We start from the raw sequence: 23,272 nt of genomic DNA on the forward strand, positions 1-23,272 counted from the left end.
CGGGATAAGAGCGCAGCGTGCGGGTGGCCTGGATCCCGCGCAGTGGCCCGGCGATGTCGCTCGTGCTGCTAAGCCTGGCCGCGCTGTGCAGGAGCGCCGTACCCCGAGAGCCGGTAAGTCCCCGCCAGCACCTCTTCCCTCATCTCCCGGCCCTCGAGCCCAGATCCTGACGTCGTCTGATCCGCCAGTCCAGGCTGCCCCGAAGGCGTGCGCGGACTGCCGGCTCGAGGGGCATGCCTGCACCCTCAGGGCAGCCCCGGACATCGGCGTCAGGTTGCTTGAGTCAGGGGCTTGGGAATCAGACAGACCCGGTCTCAGATGCCACCCTGTACTGTTGGTTCTGTCATTTATGCTCACCAAGTTCCAAGTCCCGTACGGTAAAACGAAGGGCAGTACCGAACCCACCAGGGTCTCTTAAGGTATAACGACATGGCCTGCAATTAGCGGCGAAGGGCCTGGCACGTAGTTATTGTTACTTGGGGTCTGCTCACCTGTTGGGGCACAAGAACTGTTTCTCCATTAGTACCCCCTCCCTTTTTGGCCATATTGATTGCCATGTTCACTCGTGAAGGCAGTTGCCTTTCTTCCCCAGTACCCTGAATGATCGAGGGAATCTTCTGGGTCACTGAAGAGAAAATAGCTCATCCCCCAAATAACCTTTGAAATGATACCGCTGCCCTCTTAGAATAGCATATAGCATCAAGCTCCGTAGTCACCTGCTGGTGGACAAACCCCATTCACTGTTTCCTGATGTCTTCAGCTCCTATCCTTCCCCTCTGTGTCAGTTCAGAAGCCCTCTTGGCTCTTCGCACTAAAGGGAAGAATTCATCCCTTTTGCTGTAGTTGCTACAAGGCCAGCAATTTGAGCTTGGTAGCATTTAGGGTTGTTGCTTGGCCTCTCACCGGCCGTTTGATAAGAACTCAGCTCCTGGTATGATGGCTCATTTGTTAAAAAAAAAAAAAAAAAAAAAAAAAAGTCAAGTCTGGCCGGGCGCGGTGGCTCACGCCTGTAATCCCAGCACTTTGGGAGGCTGAGGCGGCCGGATTGCCTGAGGTCAGGAGTTTGGGAACAGCCTGGCTAACCATGGTGAAACCCCGTCTCTACTAAAAATACAAAAAGTAGCCGGGCATGGTGGCAGGCACCTGTAATCCCAACTACTCCGGAGGCTGAGGCAGGAGAATCACTTGAACCCGGGAGCCGGAGGTTGCAGTGAGCCGAGATCTGCGCCACTGTACTCCAGCCTGGGTGACAAAGTGAGACTCTGTCTCAGAAAAAGGAAAAAAAAATCTGATGATATCCCTTAGAGTTCATTTTTTAAAAGACAAATAAATGATTGACAATTTTGCTCAAACTCAAATCATTCAAACCATCAAAAGTCTTAGGAGGTCTTAGAAGGTGTTTGGAAATGTGGATGCTCAGCAGGATATTCCAGAGCTGCTGGACGTATCACATTGAGTCTTGTCATTTGAGCTTGCTGCTGCCTAAAGCCCCAATATTTTAAGTTCAGTATTTTATTCCAGAACCAAAGCACAAATTATTTTTTCTTATGATAAAACACGAGCAGCTAACTTCAAACGATTTAGTACCAGCCTTTCTTGAACACTAATAATTGCTTATGGTTTCGTGAATTGCTCAGTGAGTCCTTTTGTGTTAGAAGGGGAACATTTTAAAGAACCTGAGGAAAGTACCGTGGACTGCATTCAGAGCTTTCTTTTGTTTATCTCCTTAGCATAGCTACTCCTTAACCTGGGGTAGCCCAGTAAATACTCTAGGCCATCCTAAAAACCTAGAGTTAAACATTAGAGTGTGAAGGGGCCTCACATCGGTCCCAAGTCATCCCCTGCTTGCAGCAGGGAAGGCTGACATCCAGAGACAGATGGAGACCCACCTGTGGTCTTCAAGTGAGGTTATGCACTGGCTTGAGGATCAGGTATACTGATGGCTAATCCATGGTCCGTCATAGCCTACAGTGGGACAGCTTAGTTCCCCCCTAAGCTGTGAAGCAGAACCAGTTCATCTTTTCTTTGAAAGTTTGTCACTTGTATATGCATTTAAGGGGAAAATGGTGTTCTGCCTAATTTGGCAAAGGAAAGCTTGTGGTTTGCCGGCTTCAACATGACGCTTGGTTTTTTTCTCTCCCACAGACCGTTCAATGTGGCTCTGAAACTGGTAGGTGCATTAGAGAATGGGTATTTGGGGCTTTACATTGAAAGCACAGTTGGACTTTTAGGAAGCCTAATATAGGCAATAGGTCATCGAAGACCAGACACAGGGTGAACCATTGCTTTATTGGCTGATGCAGATGAAGTCTCTGTCTGCTCGAAGCAGAACTCTGGGGCTCTGTGGGAATGAGGCCGTGTTTCAGACAGGCTAGCCTCTTGGCCAGTCAGGATGGGACTTGCCATACAAGGTGGAAAGTGATGCCTGCCACTCTGCAGAGGGAGATCAAGGCCGTGGAAGGAAGGTCACTTAGAGTTGGGACCGAGAAGCAAATGTTTCATAGGAGAGCGGGTGTTTGAGATGGTGGCATTTGAAGAATGGGTAGGCTTCTGCCCAAAAAATGTGGGTAGGAAGAGTGAGCTGGAGGAGAGATGGCACCAGCAAAGGTTAGGAGGTGGGAAAGTGGGGGCTGTGTGGGCCAGCTGGCTGAAATCCAGGGCCGAAGCCTGAGGAAGGCAGGCCTGACTCTAATAAACATGTCAAATACACTAAATATATACATGTGTACATACACAGGCACCTGGAGTGGTCCCACGTGCTCTGTAGGTGAAAGCCAGGAGGTTGAGAGTACTTCTGTTAGATCAAAATTATCTGGGCTATAAATCAGCCAGCACTAAGAAACATTTGGCCTTAGCAGGAAGAACTGAGGAATTGGGTCAGGCGTGGTGGCTTATACCTATAATCCAAGCACTTTGGGAGGCTGAGGCGGGAGGATCATTTGAGGCCAGGAGTTTGAGATCATCTTAGGCAACAGAGTGAGACCCCATCTCTACAAAAAACAATTTTTTTAATTAAAAAAAAAAGATGTGAGGAATTGTGAATGGGGGAAGGTTTGGGGTGAGTCATTGAGAGGAGATGGCATGGCATCAGACTGGGCTGGGAAAGACAGTGTCATGGAAGTCTTGCTTTTTCCCAGGGCCATCTCCAGAGTGGATGCTACAACATGATCTAATCCCCGGAGACTTGAGGGACCTCCGAGTAGAACTTGTTACAACTAGTGTTGCAACAGGGGACTATTCAATTTTGATGAATGTAAGCTGGGTACTCCGGGCAGATGGTAAGTTTGCATCCATCAGAGATAAGGCCCAAAGTGTCTACTAAATCAGAAATGTGCAGACTATATGAACCATTAATTCCCCTCCTACGCATAACCAACATAAATACATGCATACACGCACCAAAAGCCACATACTAGGATGATCACAGTAGCACTACTTATAATAGGCAACATTAGAAAGCACTCAAATGCCCAACAGTAGAAAGGAATCACCAAATAAATTCCATCACAGCAACAAGAATGAATGATCTGTAACTACGTACAACAATGTGGATGAATGTCACAAACATAAGGCAGATTCAAAAGAGTTTGTACATTTATATCTGTGTGCATGCCTGCAGGCATACATGCCATATGATCCCATTTACAGAAAGTGCCAAGCAAACAAAACCAATCTAGTGTTTAGAAGTCAGGATAGTAGCCAGGAGCGGTCCCAGCACTTTGGGAGGCCGAGGTGGGTGGATCACTTGAGGCCAGGAGTTCGAGACCAGCCTGGCCAACATGGCAAAACCCCGTCTCTACTAAAAATACAAAAATTAGCCAAATGTGGTGTTGCGCACCTGTAATCCCAGCTATTCAGGAGGCTGAGGCACGAGAATCGCTTGAACCCAGGAGGCGGAGCTTGCAGTGAGCTGTGATCGCACCACTGCACTCCAGCAGCCTGGGCAACAGAGTGAAACTCCGTCTCAAAAAAAAGCAAAAGACCAGGTGCGGTGGCTCATGCCTGTAATCCCAGCACTTTGGGAGGCCAAGGCGGGTAGATTACTTGAGGTCAGGAGTTCAAGACCAGCCTGGCCAACATGGTGAAACTCCATCTCTCCTAAAAATACAAAACATTAGCCAGGCATGGTGGCACATGCCTGTAATCCCAGCTACTTGGGAGGCTGAGGCAGGAGAATAACTTGAACCCAGGAGGTGGAGGTTGCAGTGAGTTGAGACTGTGCCATTGCACTCCTGCCTGGGTGACAGAGAGACTGTCTCAAAAAAAATAAATAAATAAAAGTCAGGGTAGTGGTTCCTGCTGGGGTAGGAATAACTGAAAGGAAGTATGAGGAGCACACCTGAGGGAGTTTCTTAACCTGCATACTGGTTGCATGAATGTCCCGATGCATCAAGTGGTACACTTATGTGTGTACTTTTCTGTGTATGTACTTCATGGAAGAAGATAAGGTAAGGTGAGAGATGATTTTCCCCACCCCACTTCAGTTTAGGGAAAGCACTGGCTTAGATAGATTACTTTTCCACTTCCCAGATGACGTCATGAAGCTTTTGGCATTTCCCCAAGACTGTGCTGCAAGGCACCATATGAGTTCTTTCAGTGAGCTACTCCTGGGATCCTAATGCCCACCCTTTTGGTTTCCATCTGCTAAATTCAGATCGGAAAAAAGTCTACCTGGTCAAGAATCCATGAGTGCCAGGCACAGAGAGAGGAGTCACCTACAGTCTCCACCCAGGAGGATTCAGAGGGGTAGGGGAGGCAGACACAGGCACAATGTCAGGGGAGTCCCAGAAGGGAGCTGTGCTTCATCTGAGTGGGATAGGGCGAGAGGAGCTGGAAAGGGTCCCTGGTGAGGTTGCTTTAGGTGAGATGTGGCCATAAGGGTTTGGGCCCTTACCTGGCACAGAGTGAGCTCTTTGTCAGCTGTGGTTATGGGCTGTGGTGCATGAGTGAGTTGGGCTTTAAAAGAGTGAAACTTGAAGAGGTAGATCATGGGAGGAAAGGACCTTCAGGGAGAAGAATCAGCATGGATAACGGTGCAATCGGAACAGGTGTGGTTTGGTGATGACAGTCTTGGAGGGTCTTTGTGGGTCTCCCTGAGGCCAGCCTCTTCCTCTTAAAAGAGACCCAGAATAGTGCAGAGCTATAGCCACCTTTGCAGGCATCCTATGAAATTCAAGCTGACCTATGAGGAGGAGGGAGCTTGGGCTTTGGAATCTGAATTCGTATCTGCTACTTGCTGATGAGTTTTCTAAGTTTAAGCAGAGCTCCCTGAAACTTCCTAAGCCTCACGAACCCCATCTGTAAACTGGAGACAGTGGTGCCTACCTTTCAGTACTATTGTGAATATGAACCAAGACATAAAATAAAGCATGCTAGTAAAGTATCTAGCATCAAGTCAGCCACACAGCAAGTGCTAAATAAACCAATGTCCTCTTGCCTATCTCGGCAGCCAGCATCCGCTTGTTGAAGGCCACCAAGATTTGTGTGACGGGCAAAAGCAACTTCCAGTCCTACAGCTGTGTGAGGTGCAATTACACAGAGGCCTTCCAGACTCAGACCAGACCCTCTGGTGGTAAAGTAAGCACTTTTTTGTTTTTTGTTTTGTTTTTTGAGATAGCGTCTTGTTCTGTCACCCAGGCTGGAGTGCAGTGGTGCGATCATGGCTCACTGCGACCTCAATCTTCTGGGCTCAAGCGATCGTTCTACTTCAGCCTCCCAAGCAGCTGGGACTACAGGCATGAGCCACCAGACCTGGCTAATTTTTGTAGTTTTTGTAGAGAGGGGTTTCACCGTGTTGCTGGTCTTGAATTCCAGTGCTCAAGCGATCTGCCTGCCTCAGCTTCCCAAAGTGCTGGGATTACAGGTATGAGCCACTGTATCCGGGCATAGACACTTTTATGTATTTGGCTAATTGTTGCTGAAAGCTATGCCCTTTGTTTGGGGAGCATGGATGATGTGCTGCTCACACGGGCTGGTAAATAGCTATGACTCAGAGCTTAGAGCAAGATCCCTTGGTTCAAATCCCATTTTCGGCTACTTCTCTGTTTTGTGCCTTTCGTAAGTCAGCATCTCTGGGCCTCAGTTTTTCCCTACCAGCCAATGGAAGAGAACTGGATTTAAATTATATCCTGGCTTTAAAATTTTATACTTCTCTGATTCTGTAAATTGTGTACTGCCCATTCCCTAAGTAGACATTGGTTGGAGACCTAAGTTTTCACAGAGTAAGTAATGAAATACAAACTAAAAGGGCAACACACTAAGGTATACTGTTTCTGTATTGCAGTGTTTTGGGAATTGAGAGTTCCTTGCTTTGCCTTTCAGTGGACATTTTCCTACATCGGCTTCCCTGTAGAGCTGAACACAGTCTATTTCATTGGGGCCCATAATATTCCTAATGCAAATATGAATGAAGATGGCCCTTCCATGTCTGTGAATTTCACCTCACCAGGTAAACTTCCTCATTTGTTTATTATTCTTTGTCTTGCTGGGATGCCTGCTTTGCGATATGTACAGAGAGAGCCCAGGGAACCCTGGATAAGGCTTTTGGCCTTGCTAAATCTCAGTTCCCTTATCTAAAGCATGGACACAGTAGTAACCATACTTTACCCACAGAGCAGAGAGAATAAAGTCAGGTAAAATGTAGGAAAAAGCCTGTTCCTGTGTGCCAGGCACTGTGCTGAATACTTGATATGCATCATCTCACTTAAGCATCTCAGCAACCCCAAGGTTGGGATAGCTGCATTTTACAGATGAAGAAACTGAGAGGTTAAGTCACTTTCCCTGGGTTATACACACATAAAAGTGAAGCTGACATTCACACTTTGGTCCTTCTAGAGCAATGCACCTGAGCCACTCTTTATATCACTGATGCAAAATGTTTGTTCATTCCTATCTCAGCTTTCTAGAGTGGGCTGCATATGGCTGGGCCTCTGAGAATCTACAGACTCCAGTTGGCTTGTCCCCAAGCTGTCCATGAGAGGCAGGGTGGTCCTGAGTTGGATGCTGGGCCCTTGCCCCAGCTTTGTGACACAGGACCAGTTCTCTGGTACCACAGCTGCAATGTCACACACAGGGCTGTGATGAGGATGAGACAGGATGGTGTGTGTGAAGGGTCCATCTGAGCCGAGTCACCCATCCCATACCACCATCCTGTCATGTGTCACAGGCAAGGCATCAAAGCCAAACGGTAATTTCCAATTCACTGCTGGTCTTGGAGATTGTGGTCCAGGGTGTTTTTGGTGCTGCACCATTTACTACACGTGGTTTCCAACTTTCTTGATGAGAGCAAACCTCATTTTGTTTTCAAATAAGCTTTTTTATTTTGGAATTCTTTTATTTTATTATTTATTTATTTATTTATTTTTTAGACGGGGTTTTGCTCTTGTTGCCCTGGCTGGAATGCAGTGGCACCATCTCAGCTCACTGCAACCTCCGCCTCTCGGATTTAAGTGATTCTCCTGCCTCAGCCTCCCAAGAAGCTAGGATTACAGTCATGAGCCACCACACCCAGCTAATTTTTGTATTTTTAGTAGAGACGGGGTTTCACTATGATGGCTAGGCTAGTCTCAAACTCCTAACCTCGGGTGATCTGCCTACCTTGGCCTCCCAAAGTGCTGGGATTACAGGAGTGAGCCACCGCACCCAGCCTTATTTTGGAATAATTTTAGATTTACAGAAAAGTTGCAAAGATAGTACAGTTTCCATATACCTCTCACCCAGCTTCTCCTATTAACGTCTTGTATTACCATGATACATTTGTCAAAACTAAGAAACCAACATTAGTACGTGTCTGTTAACTAAACTCCAGACTTTATTTGGACTTCACCTGCTTTTTCATGAATGTCCTCTTTCTGTTCCAGTTGCATGTAGTCCCTGTGTGTCTCTCCTCTGGTCTGTAACAGTTTCTTAGTCTTTGTTTTTCAGAACGTTGACAGTCTTGAGTTCTGACCAGGCATCCTGTAGAATGTCCCCCAGTGTGGGTTTGTCTGATGTTTGTCTCATGATTAGACAGGGAATTCATACCACAGAGGTGCCGGGCCCTTCTTATCCCATCAGGGGTCCATGGCACCCACATGACACCAGGCTGGGGGTCACCATCAACACTAGATTAATATGGGGACTGCCAGACTTCTCCATGTAAATCTACTGTTTTTCCCAACTCTCGTTTTTGGAAACAAGTCACTAATTCTACCCCACCCTGGGGTGAGGGTAGGGGAGTGTTAGGCTTCATGTCCTTGAAGGGGCAGCATCTACAGATATTACCAAATGTCCTTTTCAAATGATGGATGGTTTTCGAGTCCTCTCTTAGGGATCAAAGATACTGTTTTGATAAAGGCTATATTTAAATTAGACTCTGGTTATCACGTAATGGGCAGATGTTCTCTGTTTAGCAGTAAAATGTTAGAGCCCCATAAAAAATTAGCCGGGCGTGGTGGCGGGCGCCTGTAGTCCCAGCTACTCAGGAGCCTGAGGCAGGAGAATGGCGTGAACCCGGGTGGCAGAGCTTGCAGTGAGCTGAGATCGTGCCACTGCACTCCAGCCTAGGAGACAGAGCAAGACTCCGGCTCAAAAAAAAAAAAAAAAATTAGAGCCCCATTTGAATTTGCCATCTTACATCTGGAATGTTTTGGCAATTTGTTACAGGTGTGGTATGCGTATGTGTGTGTGCACTTGGCAAAGGGGGTGGGGCAGAAATACCTTTTTCTAAAATGTAAAAACTTTCATTCAAATTTCCAGGCTGCCTAGACCACATAATGAAATATAAAAAAAAGTGTGTCAAGGCCGGTAAGTAAATACAGCATTTGCTTTTATTATTTGAAGAAACTTGTAACTTGAGGCAGCATAGCTCTCTTCATCTTTGCACAGAAGAAGAAACTGAGCCCTAGGGGAGAGTCGAATATCCAAGCACCCCCGATGGTGGTGGCAGAAGCACCTATGGCTCCTGATCTCCAGCCAGCACTTTGCCCACTGAGTGCAGCAGCCTGTCCAGAAAGGGGTAGACCCTCAGTACATTTATATAGTGTAGCAACAGTCACAAAGAACCACCCCCATCCACTTGGTTAACAACATTTTAGCCCAAATGGCTCAGCAGTGCCAATCAAAGGCTCTTCCTGATTGATGGGAGTCCTACGAGCCCTTCCACCTGCTCAGACGCTAGCACCGCCCACCTGTGGCCATGGGGACCCTAAGAACCTTCTGTTTGGATTAGCAAACATTCGAGGTGGGAGTGTGAGTTCGCTAAAGGACTGGCCCACAATTACGCTCTCAACTTGTGTCCTCAAAGAGGATCACTTTTCACAGGCTAGTGAATTTTACCCCTTGAATTTTGTAGTAATCCCCTTTAGGATTATCAGTCCCTAGTGCCCAGTTTCCAAGGGTTTGTGTAAATTTCTGAGTAATATAGTGTTGGAATGCTAATGAGGCTAGTGGCATTTGGATCAGTCCAGAACTTTTAGGCACCCTTCACTGCACAAGGCATCCCTGGTACCCTTTCAGATAGCCGTCCATGCTGTCCTTGCTAGAAGGCAGATTTGGACGCTAAGCTTCCCACCGAGGGTACAGAGAACACTGCAGGTGTGAGGAGGTCAGAGGGCCTTGAAGTCAGTCCTGAACCTGAACTCCTAAAGACAGTTCTGAGCCAGGGCCTCAAATGGTAGTCTCAGTGGAGAAGATAATTTCTGCTGTTATACATTATTGTTCCTGGAAATCAATCCAGTCCTTATTTGCAAGTCACATGAATGAAACGACTGACTTTTTCTGCCAGAGCAGACCTATCAGGGTATATCCTCTAAGCTACGAGCCATTTCCTTCTTTCTTTGCATCTAGTGAAGCTGGCAGAATGGTCTGATGGATGAAGCTCCTGGAACACAAAATATTCTAGTGGTTGTAGTCCTGACTGTGAATTCACTTGCTCTATAATCTTAGACATGTTTTCCAACCCGTAGCTCCTTCTCCCCATCCTGGGAAGGAGAAAATACTGACCCTATCCCTTAACTCAAGAGACAGGTTGAAAACAGCAGTGAGTAGCAGAACCAATCCATTCCTCCCACCACACTCAGCCCAGGGAAGCTGTTTTTAGCAAAGCAGCGATGTACGGATCCCCAAACTGTCTTGGGCAGCAAGTACTTTGAGACTTTGGAAACAATGATAAAAAGTTCACTATGTAGCAGCGTCCCTATCTCTTGGACATTGTTCCTGAGAACTTGGATTTGTTTCCATAAAGCCCTGTGGGGAACTTAAATGAGGGAAGAGTTAGCAAGTTCATCTACATGGTTCTCTCTCAACTCACAGGAAGCCTGTGGGATCCGAACATCACTGCTTGTAAGAAGAATGAGGAGACAGTAGAAGTGAACTTCACAACCACTCCCCTGGGAAACAGATACATGGCTCTTATCCAACACAGCACTCACAGCACTGTCATCGGGTTTTCTCGGGTGTTTGAGGTACTCTTTCTCTTCATCCCCTTCACCTCGTCCTCCAGCTTTCCTTAGTGCGTTGAAGGAAAATGGGGACAGTGTTGTCCAAACGTGCTGGGCTACTTTGATGAATTCAACAGATAAAAACAAGTCCCTGTGGACATCCTGAGAGATGTCACTGTGAACCTCAAACCACAGAAAGAAGGAAGTCTCCGAAGCAGGAAATGAGCCCTTCTTTACACATGGTCTAGTGAAAGGAGTCCTTTTGGGAAGCAAAGCTGCTTTGCTGGAAGCCTCGAAATCTACTCACTCCTGTGCCTCATAATTTTTGGGGGGCGGAGGTTGACACAGGGTCTCACTCTGTCACCCAGGCTGGAATGCAGTGGCACAATCACAGCTTACTGCAGCCTCCACCTCCCGGGCTCGAGTGATCCTCCCACCTCAGCCTCCCCAGATAGCTGGGATTACAGGCACGCGCCACCATGCCGAGCTAATTTTTTCATTTTTAGTAGAGACGGTTTCGCCATGTTGCCCAGGCTGGTCTCAAAATCCTGAGCTCAAGCCATCTGCCTGCCTTGGCCTCCCAAAGTGTTGGGATTACAGGGGTGAGCCAGTGCACCTGGCACCTCATAATTCTTGACTCTGTCTCTCTTAGCTACACCAGAAGAAACAAACGCGAGCTTCAGTGGTGATTCCAGTGACTGGGGATAGTGAAGGTGCTATGGTGCAGGTAAAGTTCAGTGAGCTGCTCTGGGGAGGGAAGGGACATAGAAGACTGTTCGTTCCATCATTCATTGCTTTTGAGTTCTCTCTTGTCAAATGCACTTCTGCCAGCAGACACCAGTTAAGTGGCATTCATGGGGGCTCTTTCGCTGCAGCCTCCACCGTGCTGAGGTCAGGAGGCCGACGTGGCAGTTGTGGTCCCTTTTGCTTGTATTAATGGCTGCTGACCTTCCAAAGCACTTTTTATTTTCATTTTCTGCCACAGACACTCAGGGATAGCAGTACCATTTTACTTCCGCAAGCCTTTAACTGCAAGATGAAGCTGCAAAGGGTTTGAAATGGGAAGGTTTGAGTTCCAGGCAGCCTATGAACTCTGGAGAGGGGCTGCCAGTCCTCTCTGGGCCGCAGCGGACCCAGCTGGAACACAGGAAGTTGGAGCAGTAGGTGCTCCTTCACCTCTCAGTATGTCTCTTTCAACTCTAGTTTTTGAGGTGGGGACACAGGAGGTCCAGTGGGACACAGCCACTCCCCAAAGAGTAAGGAGCTTCCATGCTTCATTCCCTGGAATAAAAAGTGCTCAAACACACCAGAGGGGGCAGGCACCAGCCAGGATATGATGGCTACTACCCTTTTCTGGAGAACCATAGACTTCCCTTACTACAAGGACTTGCATGTCCTAAAGCACTGGCTGAAGGAAGCCAAGAGGATCACTGCTGCTCCTTTTTTCTAGAGGAAATGTTTGTCTACGTGGTAAGATATGACCTAGCCCTTTTAGGTAAGCGAACTGGTATGTTAGTAACGTGTACAAAGTTTAGGTTCAGACCCCGGGAGTCTTGGGCATGTGGGTCTTGGGTCACTGGTTTTGACTTTAGGGCTTTGTTACAGATGTGTGACCAAGGGGAAAATGTGCATGACAACACTAGAGGTAGGGGTGAAGCCAGAAAGAAGGGACGTTTTGGCGGAAGTAGGAGTCATGGTGAGATTTTGCTCTGATGCATGGTGTGAACTTTCTAAGCCTCTTGTTTTTCCTCAGCTGACTCCATATTTTCCCACTTGTGGCAGCGATTGCATCCGACATAAAGGAATAGTTGTGCTCTGCCCACAAACAGGCGTCCCTTTCCCTCTGGATAACAGTAAGTGCCCAGTAACTTCAACCAGATGATCAAAGTGGCTCAGGACACACAGTCACTGCCCCCCACTCAGTATGTGGAAGGGTTGTGTGTATGTGGGCAGTGCAAGGGGTCGCTGCCTGTGTACACTGAACTGGGGTGCAGAGAAAGCCAACAGTGCTGTCCCAGAGAACCTAGAATCTGAGTAAGAACAGGCTTTATTTGTAAAACCACTCGTGACTCTTTACAAAGCAGGATACACAGAAGGGAAAAAAATACACAGTGCAAAATGGATGTTCTGAGTGCCACAAGGATCTGCTGAAAAAAGCCAAAGATGTAAGATGACTGGTTATATATGAGAATGAATATTTCACTATATTCTGATTCAATTACCAGTCTCAGTGGCCCAGGATGAGCTTTTGGTGTGGTCACATGGCCAACATTTGGATAACAAATGAGGAATAATGGTACCGCCTCACTAGTGCCTGAGAACAGCATGTTCCGGAAAATGTCTCTGGAGTTAGAGATGTGTTAGCTTTTTCATTACAGATGGAGAAATACAATGTTTACACAACAGTCCAGGGGTGGGGTCAAAAGTTGGAAGGTGTCATTAGACGCAGCCAAATGAAGTGAAGACAACCCAGGTGCCTGGCAGCCCTGACTTGTGCGTGGGCGAAGCCTTACAGATTCCTGGGCACTCTGTGCCTGAGCTTACCTGATGTTCTTGTGAGGCGGATGGCACTATCCTCCATGTATGTCAGTCTAAGAAGACGGCCTGTAAAAATGTCATCTATACGTGCTATGTATGTAAGCAGTTGTACCCAGAATAACATTAATTCCTTAAAGAACCAAAAAAACTGGACAGAAACCCTAGTTCCTACTGTGAAAATGCCGGTGCATATCAGGACAAAGAAGCCAAAGAGATTTTAGGACTGTTCTTAACTTCCTGGGTCCCATATCCCTTTTGAGAATCTAATGCAAGACCTGCACACTCTAGGGAAAAAGATATGATTGGCAGACTCTCTAAAGAGCTTCTGACTGATGGTTTTAAAGGGATCTAAATCTCTACAAAGTGGCTGGGCGCGGTGACACATGCCTGTAATCCCAGCTACTCAGGAGGCTGAGGCAGCATTGCTTGAACCCGGGAGACGGAGGCTGCAGTGAACCGAGATTGCGCCACTGCACTCCAGCCTAGGCAACAAAGCGAGACTCTGTCTCAAAACTAAAAAATAATAAAAAATAAATAAACCTCTATGAAGTATACAAAGTCTTAGTTTTTAAATTAAGAGATAAGTGTGGATTTGTTTTCCAAAGGTGAATAAGCTTTGTTTTTTCCAGACAAAAGCAAGCTGGGAGGCTGGCTGCCTCTCCTCCTGCTGTCTCTGCTGGTGGCCACATGGGTGCTGGTGGCAGGGATCTATCTAATGTGGAGGCACGGTAAGGGTTATAATTCTTTAAAGACATCCTAGTAAGGAAATAAGATTTTGAATTTTTTTTTAAAGAAGATTCCTCTGGAGGCAATCACATGTTGGCATTTCCCAGAGTTAGACAGCATTTATGTAATACCTTCAAGTGCTCCTACAGAGACTGATATGAGCATGACTGGATTACACATGCCAGGTGAAAGCAGGGTCAGGACTTGCAGATCTTCTGACTGTCCCGTTTTTATTTTTACCATTGAGCCTTCTACCAGTACTGAAATGGGCAAAAGATGGCTGATAACAAATTACACTTTACCTGTGATGGTTACTCTATGCTAGTTCCTGTTTTTTAAAAAATAGTTCTTATGAGGTGTAAGAAAAGCTTTCGCTTGGATTCACACACAGTTGACCCTTGAACAACACAGGTTTGGACTGCGCAGAGCCACTTACTTACACCTGGATTTTTTCAATACATATACTGGAAAATTTTTTGGAGATTTCTATCACTTTGAAAAAACTTAGATGAAACTCGGATGAACTTTTCAATTAAAATATTGAAAAAAATGAAGGAAAAGGTATGTCATAAATGCAGAAAATGTATACAGATACTAGTCTACTTTATCATTTCCTACCATACCAATAGTTAACTATTTTAACTATTAAAAGTTAAACATTTATCAAAACTTAAACACACACATACCAACTGTACATGGCACCATTCACAGTTGAGAGAAACGTGAGCATAAAGATGTGGTATTAAATCATAACTGCATACAATTAATTGCAGTGCGTACTGTCCTGCTGTGAATAATTTCCTAGCCACCTCCTGTTGCTACTGTGGTGAGCTCAAGGGTTGCAAGTATCCACTTAAAACACCCTGTGATGCTAACCATCTCCAAACGAGTAGTTCCTGTCTCCAGTAAATTACATATCACAGTAAAAAGTATCTCCAGTGGTTCTCTTGTATTTTTCGTGTTTAGTGCAATATCGTAAACCTTCAATAACACCTTAGGACCCATACGAAGTGCCACTAGTAATGCTGGCAGTGCTCCCAAGAAGCAGTGTCATGAAAAAAAGCAAAAAAAACTTTTTTTTTTCATTACAAGAAAAAAAGCCAAATTGCTTGATATGTACCATAAATTGAGGGTCTGCAGCTGTGACTGTTCACCATTTCAAGATAAATGAATCCAGCGTAAGGACCATAGTCAAAAAAGAAAAAAATTCATGAAGCCATCACTACAGCTACACCAGCAGACATGAAAACCTTGCACATTTTGCAGAATACCTTTTAATCTTGTATTGAAAATGTAGCTTTTATGTGGGTGCAGGATTGCTGTGAGAAAGGCATATCTGTAGACTCTAATATGATTTGAGAAAAAGCAAAGTCATTATATGACAACTTAAAGCAAAAGGAAGGTGAAGCATCTAAAGCTGGAGAATTTAATGCCAGTAAAGGATGGTTTGATAATTTTTAAAAGTGGTTTGGCTTAAAAACTGTCAAGATAACATGAGAAGCAGCTTCTGCTGACCAAGAGGCAGCAGGTGAGTTCCCGGATGCCATTAAGAAAATCACTGAGGAGAAAGGATACCTGCCTGAACAGGTTTTCGGTGCAGATGAAAGTGTCCTCTTCTGGGAAAAAAATGCTACAAAGGACACTGATTAGTAAGGAAGAGAAGCATGCATCAGGATTTAAGGCAGGAAGGGACAGGCTAACTGGACTGCTTTGTACAAATGCAATTGGGTTTATGATCAGGACTGGCCTTATCTATAAAGCTGCTAACCCCCTGGCCTTGAAGAGAAAAGATAAACACCAGCTGCCAATCTTTTGGTTGTACAATAAGAAGGCCTGGACACTGAGAAAACTTTTTTCTGGATTGGTTCCACTGATGCTTTGTCCGTGAAGTCAGAAGTACCTTCCCAGGAAGGGACTGCCTTTTAAAGTTCTTTTGATATTGGACAATGCCCCCAGCCACCCAGAGCCCCATGAGTTCAACACTAAAGTCCTCAGAGTGGTCTCCTTGCCCCTAAACACATCATAATTTGGCCTCTAGATTGGGAGGCCATAAGGACCTTCAAGGCTCATTACACACAGTACTTTATGGAAAGGATTGTCAACACTATGGACGAGAACCCCAACAGAGAGAACAACATGGAAGTCTGGAAGAATTACATCACTGAAGACGCCATCATTGTGACAGAACAAGCCATGAAAGCCATCAAGCCTGAAACAATAAATTTCCTGCAGGAGAAAACTGTCCAGATGATGTGCATGACTTCACAGGATTTACAACAGAGCCAATCAAGGAAAGAGATTGTAGATGTGGCAAAAAAGGTGGGGGGTGAAGGGTTTCAAGATATGGATCTTGGAGAAATTCAAGAGCTAACAGATAACCACACTAGAGGAACAAAGAGAAGACAACCTGCTGGAGACGAGTGCTTCCCCATCAGTGTGAGGTGATGATGAAGATGACACAGAAGAAGCAGCATCAGAAAACAAATCGACATTAAACAATCTGGCAGGTTTCTGATTAATCAAGACTGCTTTTCACTTCTTTTGTAACACAGACCCTTCTATGATACAAGCATTAAACCTAAAGCAAGTGGTGGAGGAAGGATTGGTACCATATACAAATATTTTTAGAAAAATGAAAAAGCAAAAAAGCCAGAAATTATGATGTATTTCTGTAAAGTTACACTGAGGCGCCCACCGCTCCTGCCTCCTCTTCCACTGCTTCTGCCTCTGCCACCCCTAAGTCAGCAAGACTAACCCCTTCCTCCTCTTCCTCGTCAGCCTACTCAACAAGATGATGACAAGAATAAAGACCTTTCTGATGGTCCACTTCCATTTAATCAATTAGTAAATAACTTTTCTCATGATTTTAATTACATTTTTTTCTCTAGCTTACTTTATTATAATACAGCACATAATACACATAACATGCAAAATATGTGTTAATTGGCTGTTTATGTTATTGGTAAGACTTCCAGTCAACAGTAGGCTATTAGAAGTTAAGTTGTGGGAAAATCCAAGGTTATAGGAGATTTTCAACTGCATGCAGGGCCGGTGCCCCTCCCCACTGTGTTGTTCAAGGGTCAGCTGTACTCTCTAAGGGCTTTGCTAACTTCAAAACATGGAGTATTTGAATACAGAAACCAGAGCATTTACATGCTCAGCTCAAGGCAGAGCTATTAAAAAAACTCCTCTTCTCCATATGTAGGAAAGGAAATACAAATGCATCCTTTGAGTCATTTGTGATGTTGTAAATAAAATGAGATTAACTCCATGTTCTAAGCTAAGAAAGCCACAGGGGCACCTGGACCTCAGGAATTCTTACATTTAGGGATGCTGTCTGACCTGTATTCGTTACAGTAGTTTCAAACATGGTTTGTTTTACAGCACTGTATAGGGCAGAATTCCAGGTTAAGTTCCAGGGGCTGAAAAGGGGTGCCACTTAACTTTGGGAACTATAAAGAAACTCTACCACCTGCAGGTAGAAGACAGTACAAGCAACTACCTAATTGACCCGACTCAAAATGTGAAGTGCAGAGGTCAAGTGTCCCTGTTCATATACAGCACTAAAAGTACTGAGGTTACAATCACACACCTCAAACAAAGTTTTTTTTTTTTTTTTTTTGAGACAGGGTCTCACTCTGTTGCCCAGGCTGGAGTGGAATGGTGTGATCTTGGCTCACTGCAACCTCTGCCTCCTGAGCTCAAGTGAACCTCCCACCTTAGCCGCCTGAGTAGCTGGGACCACAGATGCATGCCATCAAGCCCAGCTAATATTTGTACTTTTTGTTGAGATGGGGTTTCGCCATGTTGCCCTGGCTGGTCTGGAACTCCTGGACTCAAGTGATCTACCAGCCTTGGCCTCCCAAAGTGCTGGGATTCCTGGTGTAAGCCACCATACCTGGCCAACAAAGTATCTTAAACCTAAAGTTTCTATGAATTTATCTGAAAAGAGAAGCCTTGGTTGAGAGGATTGTTTTAGTGAGAGGGACTTAGAAAATACTGCTTTTAAAATAAGGTTTAAAAAGTTAAGGTTTAAGGCAGGGTGCAGTGGCTCACGCCTGTAATCCCAGCACTCTGGGAGGCCCAGGCGGGCAGAACACGAGGTCAGGAGATCGAGACCATCCTGGCTAACAGGGTGAAACCCCGTCTCTACTAAAAGTACAAAAATTAGCCAGGCATGGTGGCGGGCGCCTGTAGTCCCAGCTACTCGGGAGGCTGAGGCAGGAGAATGGCGTGAACCCAGGAGGCGGAGGTTGTAGTCAGCCGAGGTCACGCCACTGCACTCCAGCCTGGGCGACAGAGTGAGACTATGTCTCCAAAAAAAAAAAAGTTAAGGTTTAAGCATCAGTGTGTTTCAAGTGATGTGTTCAAAAGGAACATCAGGATGTTTTTCCTTGCTGTCACTAACAAGGCCCTTGGTGCTCAGCTGACCTTCTCTAGCAAGGGATCATTTGTCAGGGATGGTTTACAGAGTGAAAGCCTGCTGTTTGCTGTTCACAGATAACAAATGGTTTTCTCCTCTCACAGAAAGGATCAAGAAGACTTCCTTTTCTACCACCACACTACTGCCCCCCCTTAAGGTTCTTGTGGTTTACCCATCTGAAATATGTTTCCATCACACAATTTGTTACTTCACTGAATTTCTTCAAAACCATTGCAGAAGTGAGGTCATCCTTGAAAAGTGGCAGAAAAAGAAAATAGCAGAGATGGGTCCAGTGCAGTGGCTTGCCACTCAAAAGAAGGCAGCAGACAAAGTCGTCTTCCTTCTTTCCAATGACGTCAACAGTGTGTGCGATGGTACCTGTGGCAAGAGCGAGGGCAGTCCCAGTGAGAACTCTCAAGACCTCTTCCCCCTTGCCTTTAACCTTTTCTGCAGTGATCTAAGAAGCCAGATTCATCTGCACAAATACGTGGTGGTCTACTTTAGAGAGACTGATACAAAAGACGATTATAATGCTCTCAGTGTCTGCCCTAAGTACCACCTCATGAAGGATGCCACTGCTTTCTGTGCAGAACTTCTCCATGTCAAGCAGCAGGTGTCACCAGGAAAAAGATCACAAGCCTGCCACGATGGCTGCTGCTCCTTGTAGCCCACCCATGAGAAGCAAGAGACCTTAAAGGCTTCCTATCCCACCAATTACAGGGAAAAAACGTGTGATGATCCTGAAGCTTACTATGCAGCCTAAAAACAGCCTTAGTAATTAAAACATTTTATACCAATAAAATTTTCAAATATTGCTAACTAATGTAGCATTAACTAAAGATTGGAAACTACATTTACAACTTCAAAGCTGTTTTATACATAGAAATCAATTACAGTTTTAATTGAAAACTATAACCATTTTGATAATGCAACAATAAAGTATCTTCAGCCAAACATCTAGTCTTCCATAGACCATGCATTGCAGTGTACCCAGAACTGTTTAGCTAATATTCTATGTTTAATTAATGAATACTAACTCCAAGAACCCCTCACTGATTCACTCAATAGCATCTTAGGTGAAAAACCTTCTATTACATGCAAAAAATCATTGTTTTTAAGATAACAAAAGTAGGGAATAAACAAGCTGAACCCACTTTTACTGGACCAAATGATCTATTATATGTGTAACCACTTGTATGATTTGGTATTTGCATAAGACCTTCCCTCTACAAACTAGATTCATATCTTGATTCTTGTACAGGTGCCTTTTAACATGAACAACAAAATACCCACAAACTTGTCTACTTTTGCCTAAAGTTACCTATTAGAGGTCACTGTCAGAGTTCTCAGTTTCTTAGTTACTATTTAACTTTTCATGTTCAAAATGAAAATAATTCTTAAGTTGAAAGCCCTCTTGAAGTAACCTTTTTATAAATGAGTTATTATAATGGTTTACTTAAATAAAAAACAGGGGTGGGTGCAGTGGCTCATGCCTCCAATCCCAGCACTTTGGCAAGGCCAAGGCAAAAGGATCGCTCAAGACCAGGCTACGTCACAAAGCGAGACCTCCATCTCTACAAAAGATTTAAAAAATTAGCTGAGTGTGATGGTGTGAGCCTGTGGTCCCAGCTACTAGGGAGGCTGAGATGGGAGGATCACTTGAGCCCTGGAGGTCAAGGGTGCAGTAAACGGTGATTGTGCCACTGCACTCCATCCTGGGTGAGAGCCAGACCCTGTCTAAAACAAACAAACGAAAAAACCCCCACAGAATGACAGAACATAAAAGATGCACATTTTGTCTTCCAACTTTTTACTCTTCTAAAAGCATCTTTTTTAAATTTGTTAAAATTTTTCTTTTTTTGAGACGGAGTTTCACTCTTGTCACCCAGGCTGGAGTGCAGTGGCGCAACCTCGGCTCACTACAACCTCTGCCTTCCGGGTTCACGCCATTCTCCTGCCTCAGCCTCCTGAGTAGCTGGGACTACAGGCACCCACCACCACACCCAGCTAACTTTTTGTATTTTTAGTAGAGATGGGGTTTCACCCTGTTAGCCAGGATGGTCTTGATCTCCTGACCTCTTGATCTCCTGACCTCGTGATCCACCCGCCTCAGCCTTTCAAAGTGCAGGGATTACAGGCGTGAGCCATGGCGCCCGGCCTAAAAGCATCTTTTTCTTTAATGCAGAGGTTATGTTGTATTATTAGCATAAATGTTTTTTTCTGGGAATGCTTATTTCACACAGCACAATACTGAATCTTCTCTGGAATGTGGATCAATTTCAGATGGATGACTATTAAAATGTGTATATTTGCAGATTATCCTTAAAGGGCCACCTCATGCCTTCTAATTTATGTCTTATGGATAAAAAATCAAAATGAAGCATAAAGTAAAAACTGTGTCCAGCTTTACAAGTGGACACTTAGTAATGGCTGAGGCAATATGTTTAATGTAGCAAATTTTACTTATTTGTCATGATCAGTTTTCACAGTGCTTGTAAGTGCTGGTAATAGAAGATGGACATGGTTTAGGTCAAAACTTGGACCAGAAACCAACTTCCTTTGAAACAGCTCTACCAGTTATAAGAGCAATATGCTGTTAGGTGAAGAACTGTTTAACAGAAATATATTATGTTTTTGCAAGCAGGCAGCTGATCCGAAATTGTGTTGAAACACCTCAGAAACATAAATGACATCAATACTCTATAAATTAATGCTGTTAACAAATTTAAAAAATAAAACATACAATTTTCAAATTGAAGGCACACATCCCAGTTGGTACTGGCAAGTTTAAATTGTTTCTAATACTGGTGGACTCTTCATTTGTAACCTACTGAGCAGTTACAGAGGGTACTCCCATTGATACAAAATGCTCAGGTACCGGCATTTCTCCACATCCAGAGTTCTTTCTATATTCCATTCTGATTTCCATCCCTTATCTGTTCCCTGCTTTTGTCCTTCCCTGGTCTCACCCCCATCTCTAGCCATGGTAAGTGAGATGGCGGAAGCAGGTGCCTAGAAGCAAGCAGCAGGAAGCAGCATTTTCCCACTCCTCCCAGAGCTCTGGGCTCCCAGACTGTGTTCCTACCTCTGGACAATGCTTTCTCTTCCTCCTGGGCTCAGAGGGCTTCACCAGAGCCTGGACCACCAGTGGTAATAGCTGCATTGTTTAGATTTTGCTTCAGGATGCTCAGAGGTTAAGGTTAACTGATCATACTGAACATCATGAACTCCAAAAGCTTTCACTTAATCCTTCAGGTAAAGGAAAACTGGGGCTTGATGACTAAGTTGGTAGTATTAATAACTACATCAGTCACCATATCTGTACAACACAAGAACTCTTAAATTATACCCAAATCATTTCTATTTGGCTTTAGGAAGAAAACAAGATTTCCTTTTCAGCATTTGTTCTGTTTTGGCCAAATAAAAATTGTTTTCTTTCTTCCTCTAAGCTCACCCTACGGCATGTCAGGTAACAAAAGCCAGTCTGCCCAGCCTTCCATCTTTACCTTTGGAAATCGAGACCTGAATGGGTCCCATTCTTTTTCTGTACTCCAACAGAAAATGAAAAAAAAAACAAAAACCACCAAAACTTTTTCCCCCTATTTGGGATTCTAAGAGGACACATGAGTCACATAAGTGCATTTAACTCAGACAACTTTAGATCCTAATGAAATACTAGACAAGAGAGAAAATGGCATGAGTGGACAGTTCTCCCTCGTCACACACTACCCCTCATGGTTGCATGAGGCTGCCTGCTGATGAGATTCAAGCCAACTTAAATGAAGGGCTTCACAACATGAGAACCTTCAATAGCAACGTTTACATCACTGGGGAGTTTATGAGACCCTGAGAGAGGGCAAGAGAGTTTACAACTGAAGAGAAAGTTCCTATTTATTCTCAAATGCCCTGACTAAACTGCTCAAAAGCAGTTTATAATTTCAAATCAATGTCATGTCCTCAACATAAAGTTCAAATTCATTTACTGTCCATGACACTTAAGCATCTAGGTCAATAAATTACAATACGTATATTCTGTAAGAGTCTTTTATACCAAGAAGCTTGTTTTTGGTCTTCGGCAGTGACATTTCCTCCCCATTCACCATACAAACGCAGCCCGCTCTCGTAACATGCGGACACCAAAGCGCTGCCACTCTCGCTGATAAATCCACAGTTCCTGTGTTGTATCCAAACAAGCCAACACTGCCCCTCCTTTCCATGCAATCAGCCGGGGGTCCATGTCCTACAGAAGGGATGAAAGCATTTCAGCCTAATCACATAAGACATATACTCAATCATTTACTTGAATATGGGGCCGAGAAAAATCCCTGCTGAGTCAATACCTAGTAAGCCAGGCTTTCACCCTGTATTAAAGACAGCAGGACGGCCAGGCACAGTGGCTCACGCCTGTAACCCCAGCACTTTGGGAGGCCGAGGCGGGCAGATCACGAGATCAGGAGATCAAGACCATCCTGGCTAACACGGTGAAATGCCGCCTCTACTAAAAATACAAAAAATTAGCCAGGCGTGGTGGCAGGCACCTGTAGTCCCAGCTACTCAGGAGGCTGAGGCAGGAGAATGGCGTGAACCCGGGAGGCAGAGGTTGCAGTGAGCCGAGATCGCGCCACTGCACTCCAGCCTGGGTGACAGAGTGAGACTCCATCTCAAAAAAAGACAGTAGGACTTATGAACTACAGGCATCTTTCTGTTTCAATAGCCAAGAAAACTTTTAAATTTTTATAACTAAAGATGCTACTATTTACTACTATTGCACAAATACCCTATTTACCCTGTACACAGGAACATACATAAATAAATGACTTACTTATTTCGAAGTTTGAGTGGAATAAATAAATCCCCACAATCCCTCCCTCAGGATTAAAAAGAAATAGGAACATTTCCAGGAATTGTCAGTGAGATTTAATAAAACACACAAAATCTATTTCTAAATTCCTGGGTTTATCTTTCTTTTCAAGATAGTTCAAACCAAAAAGATCCTTAAAGATCATCTGGTCCAGGGAGCAGAAGGAGATCCTTAATATAAAAAAGACATTAAAATGGAGCTGTTCTGGCTGGCAGGGCTTGAGAGCAGTCGGTCCTCCCCTTGCCCCACCTGATCCTTTAACAAAGGTGGAATTCAGTCATGCTAGCTTGGGGAGCACGGCAGGGG

General features: G+C 44.8%; 2 protein-coding genes across 11 annotated transcripts in view; one reads left to right on the forward strand and one right to left on the reverse strand.

Moving 5' to 3' along the window:
* On the forward strand, positions 1-18,924 carry IL17RB (interleukin 17 receptor B). Of its 3 annotated transcripts, XM_003818727.6 has the most exons (11): positions 1-113; positions 2,146-2,170; positions 3,138-3,278; positions 5,450-5,577; positions 6,322-6,448; positions 8,737-8,784; positions 10,291-10,442; positions 11,071-11,145; positions 12,172-12,271; positions 13,586-13,684; positions 18,210-18,924. In XM_003818727.6, exons 1-11 carry the CDS (start codon positions 54-56, stop codon positions 18,770-18,772), a joined length of 1,518 nt encoding a protein of 505 aa, XP_003818775.1. In that variant the 5' UTR covers positions 1-53; the 3' UTR covers positions 18,773-18,924. The 3 variants fall into 3 exon arrangements, with proteins under 3 accessions (XP_003818775.1, XP_008970332.1, XP_063458525.1); XM_008972084.5 differs by lacking the exon at positions 8,737-8,784; XM_063602455.1 differs by lacking the exons at positions 1-113; positions 2,146-2,170; positions 3,138-3,278; positions 5,450-5,577 and adding an exon at positions 5,622-5,863.
* The window catches only part of ACTR8 (actin related protein 8), a 23,256-nt gene continuing 12,431 nt past the window's right edge, over positions 12,448-23,272 (reverse strand). For 5 of the 8 annotated variants that reach the window (XM_003818725.6, XM_008972087.5, XM_055110064.2 and 2 more), the window contains exon 13: positions 12,448-22,345. In XM_003818725.6, coding sequence (XP_003818773.1) covers positions 22,202-22,345 — 144 coding nt within the window. In that variant the 3' untranslated portion in view covers positions 12,448-22,201. The remainder of the gene's footprint in view (positions 22,346-23,272) is intronic. The other 3 variants (XM_055110062.2, XM_063602453.1, XM_055110063.2) reach the window with 1 other exon arrangement.

The sequence above is a fragment of the Pan paniscus genome, chromosome 2 (assembly GCF_029289425.2).
Source record: "Pan paniscus chromosome 2, NHGRI_mPanPan1-v2.0_pri, whole genome shotgun sequence".
Taxonomy (NCBI): Eukaryota; Metazoa; Chordata; class Mammalia; order Primates; family Hominidae; genus Pan; species Pan paniscus.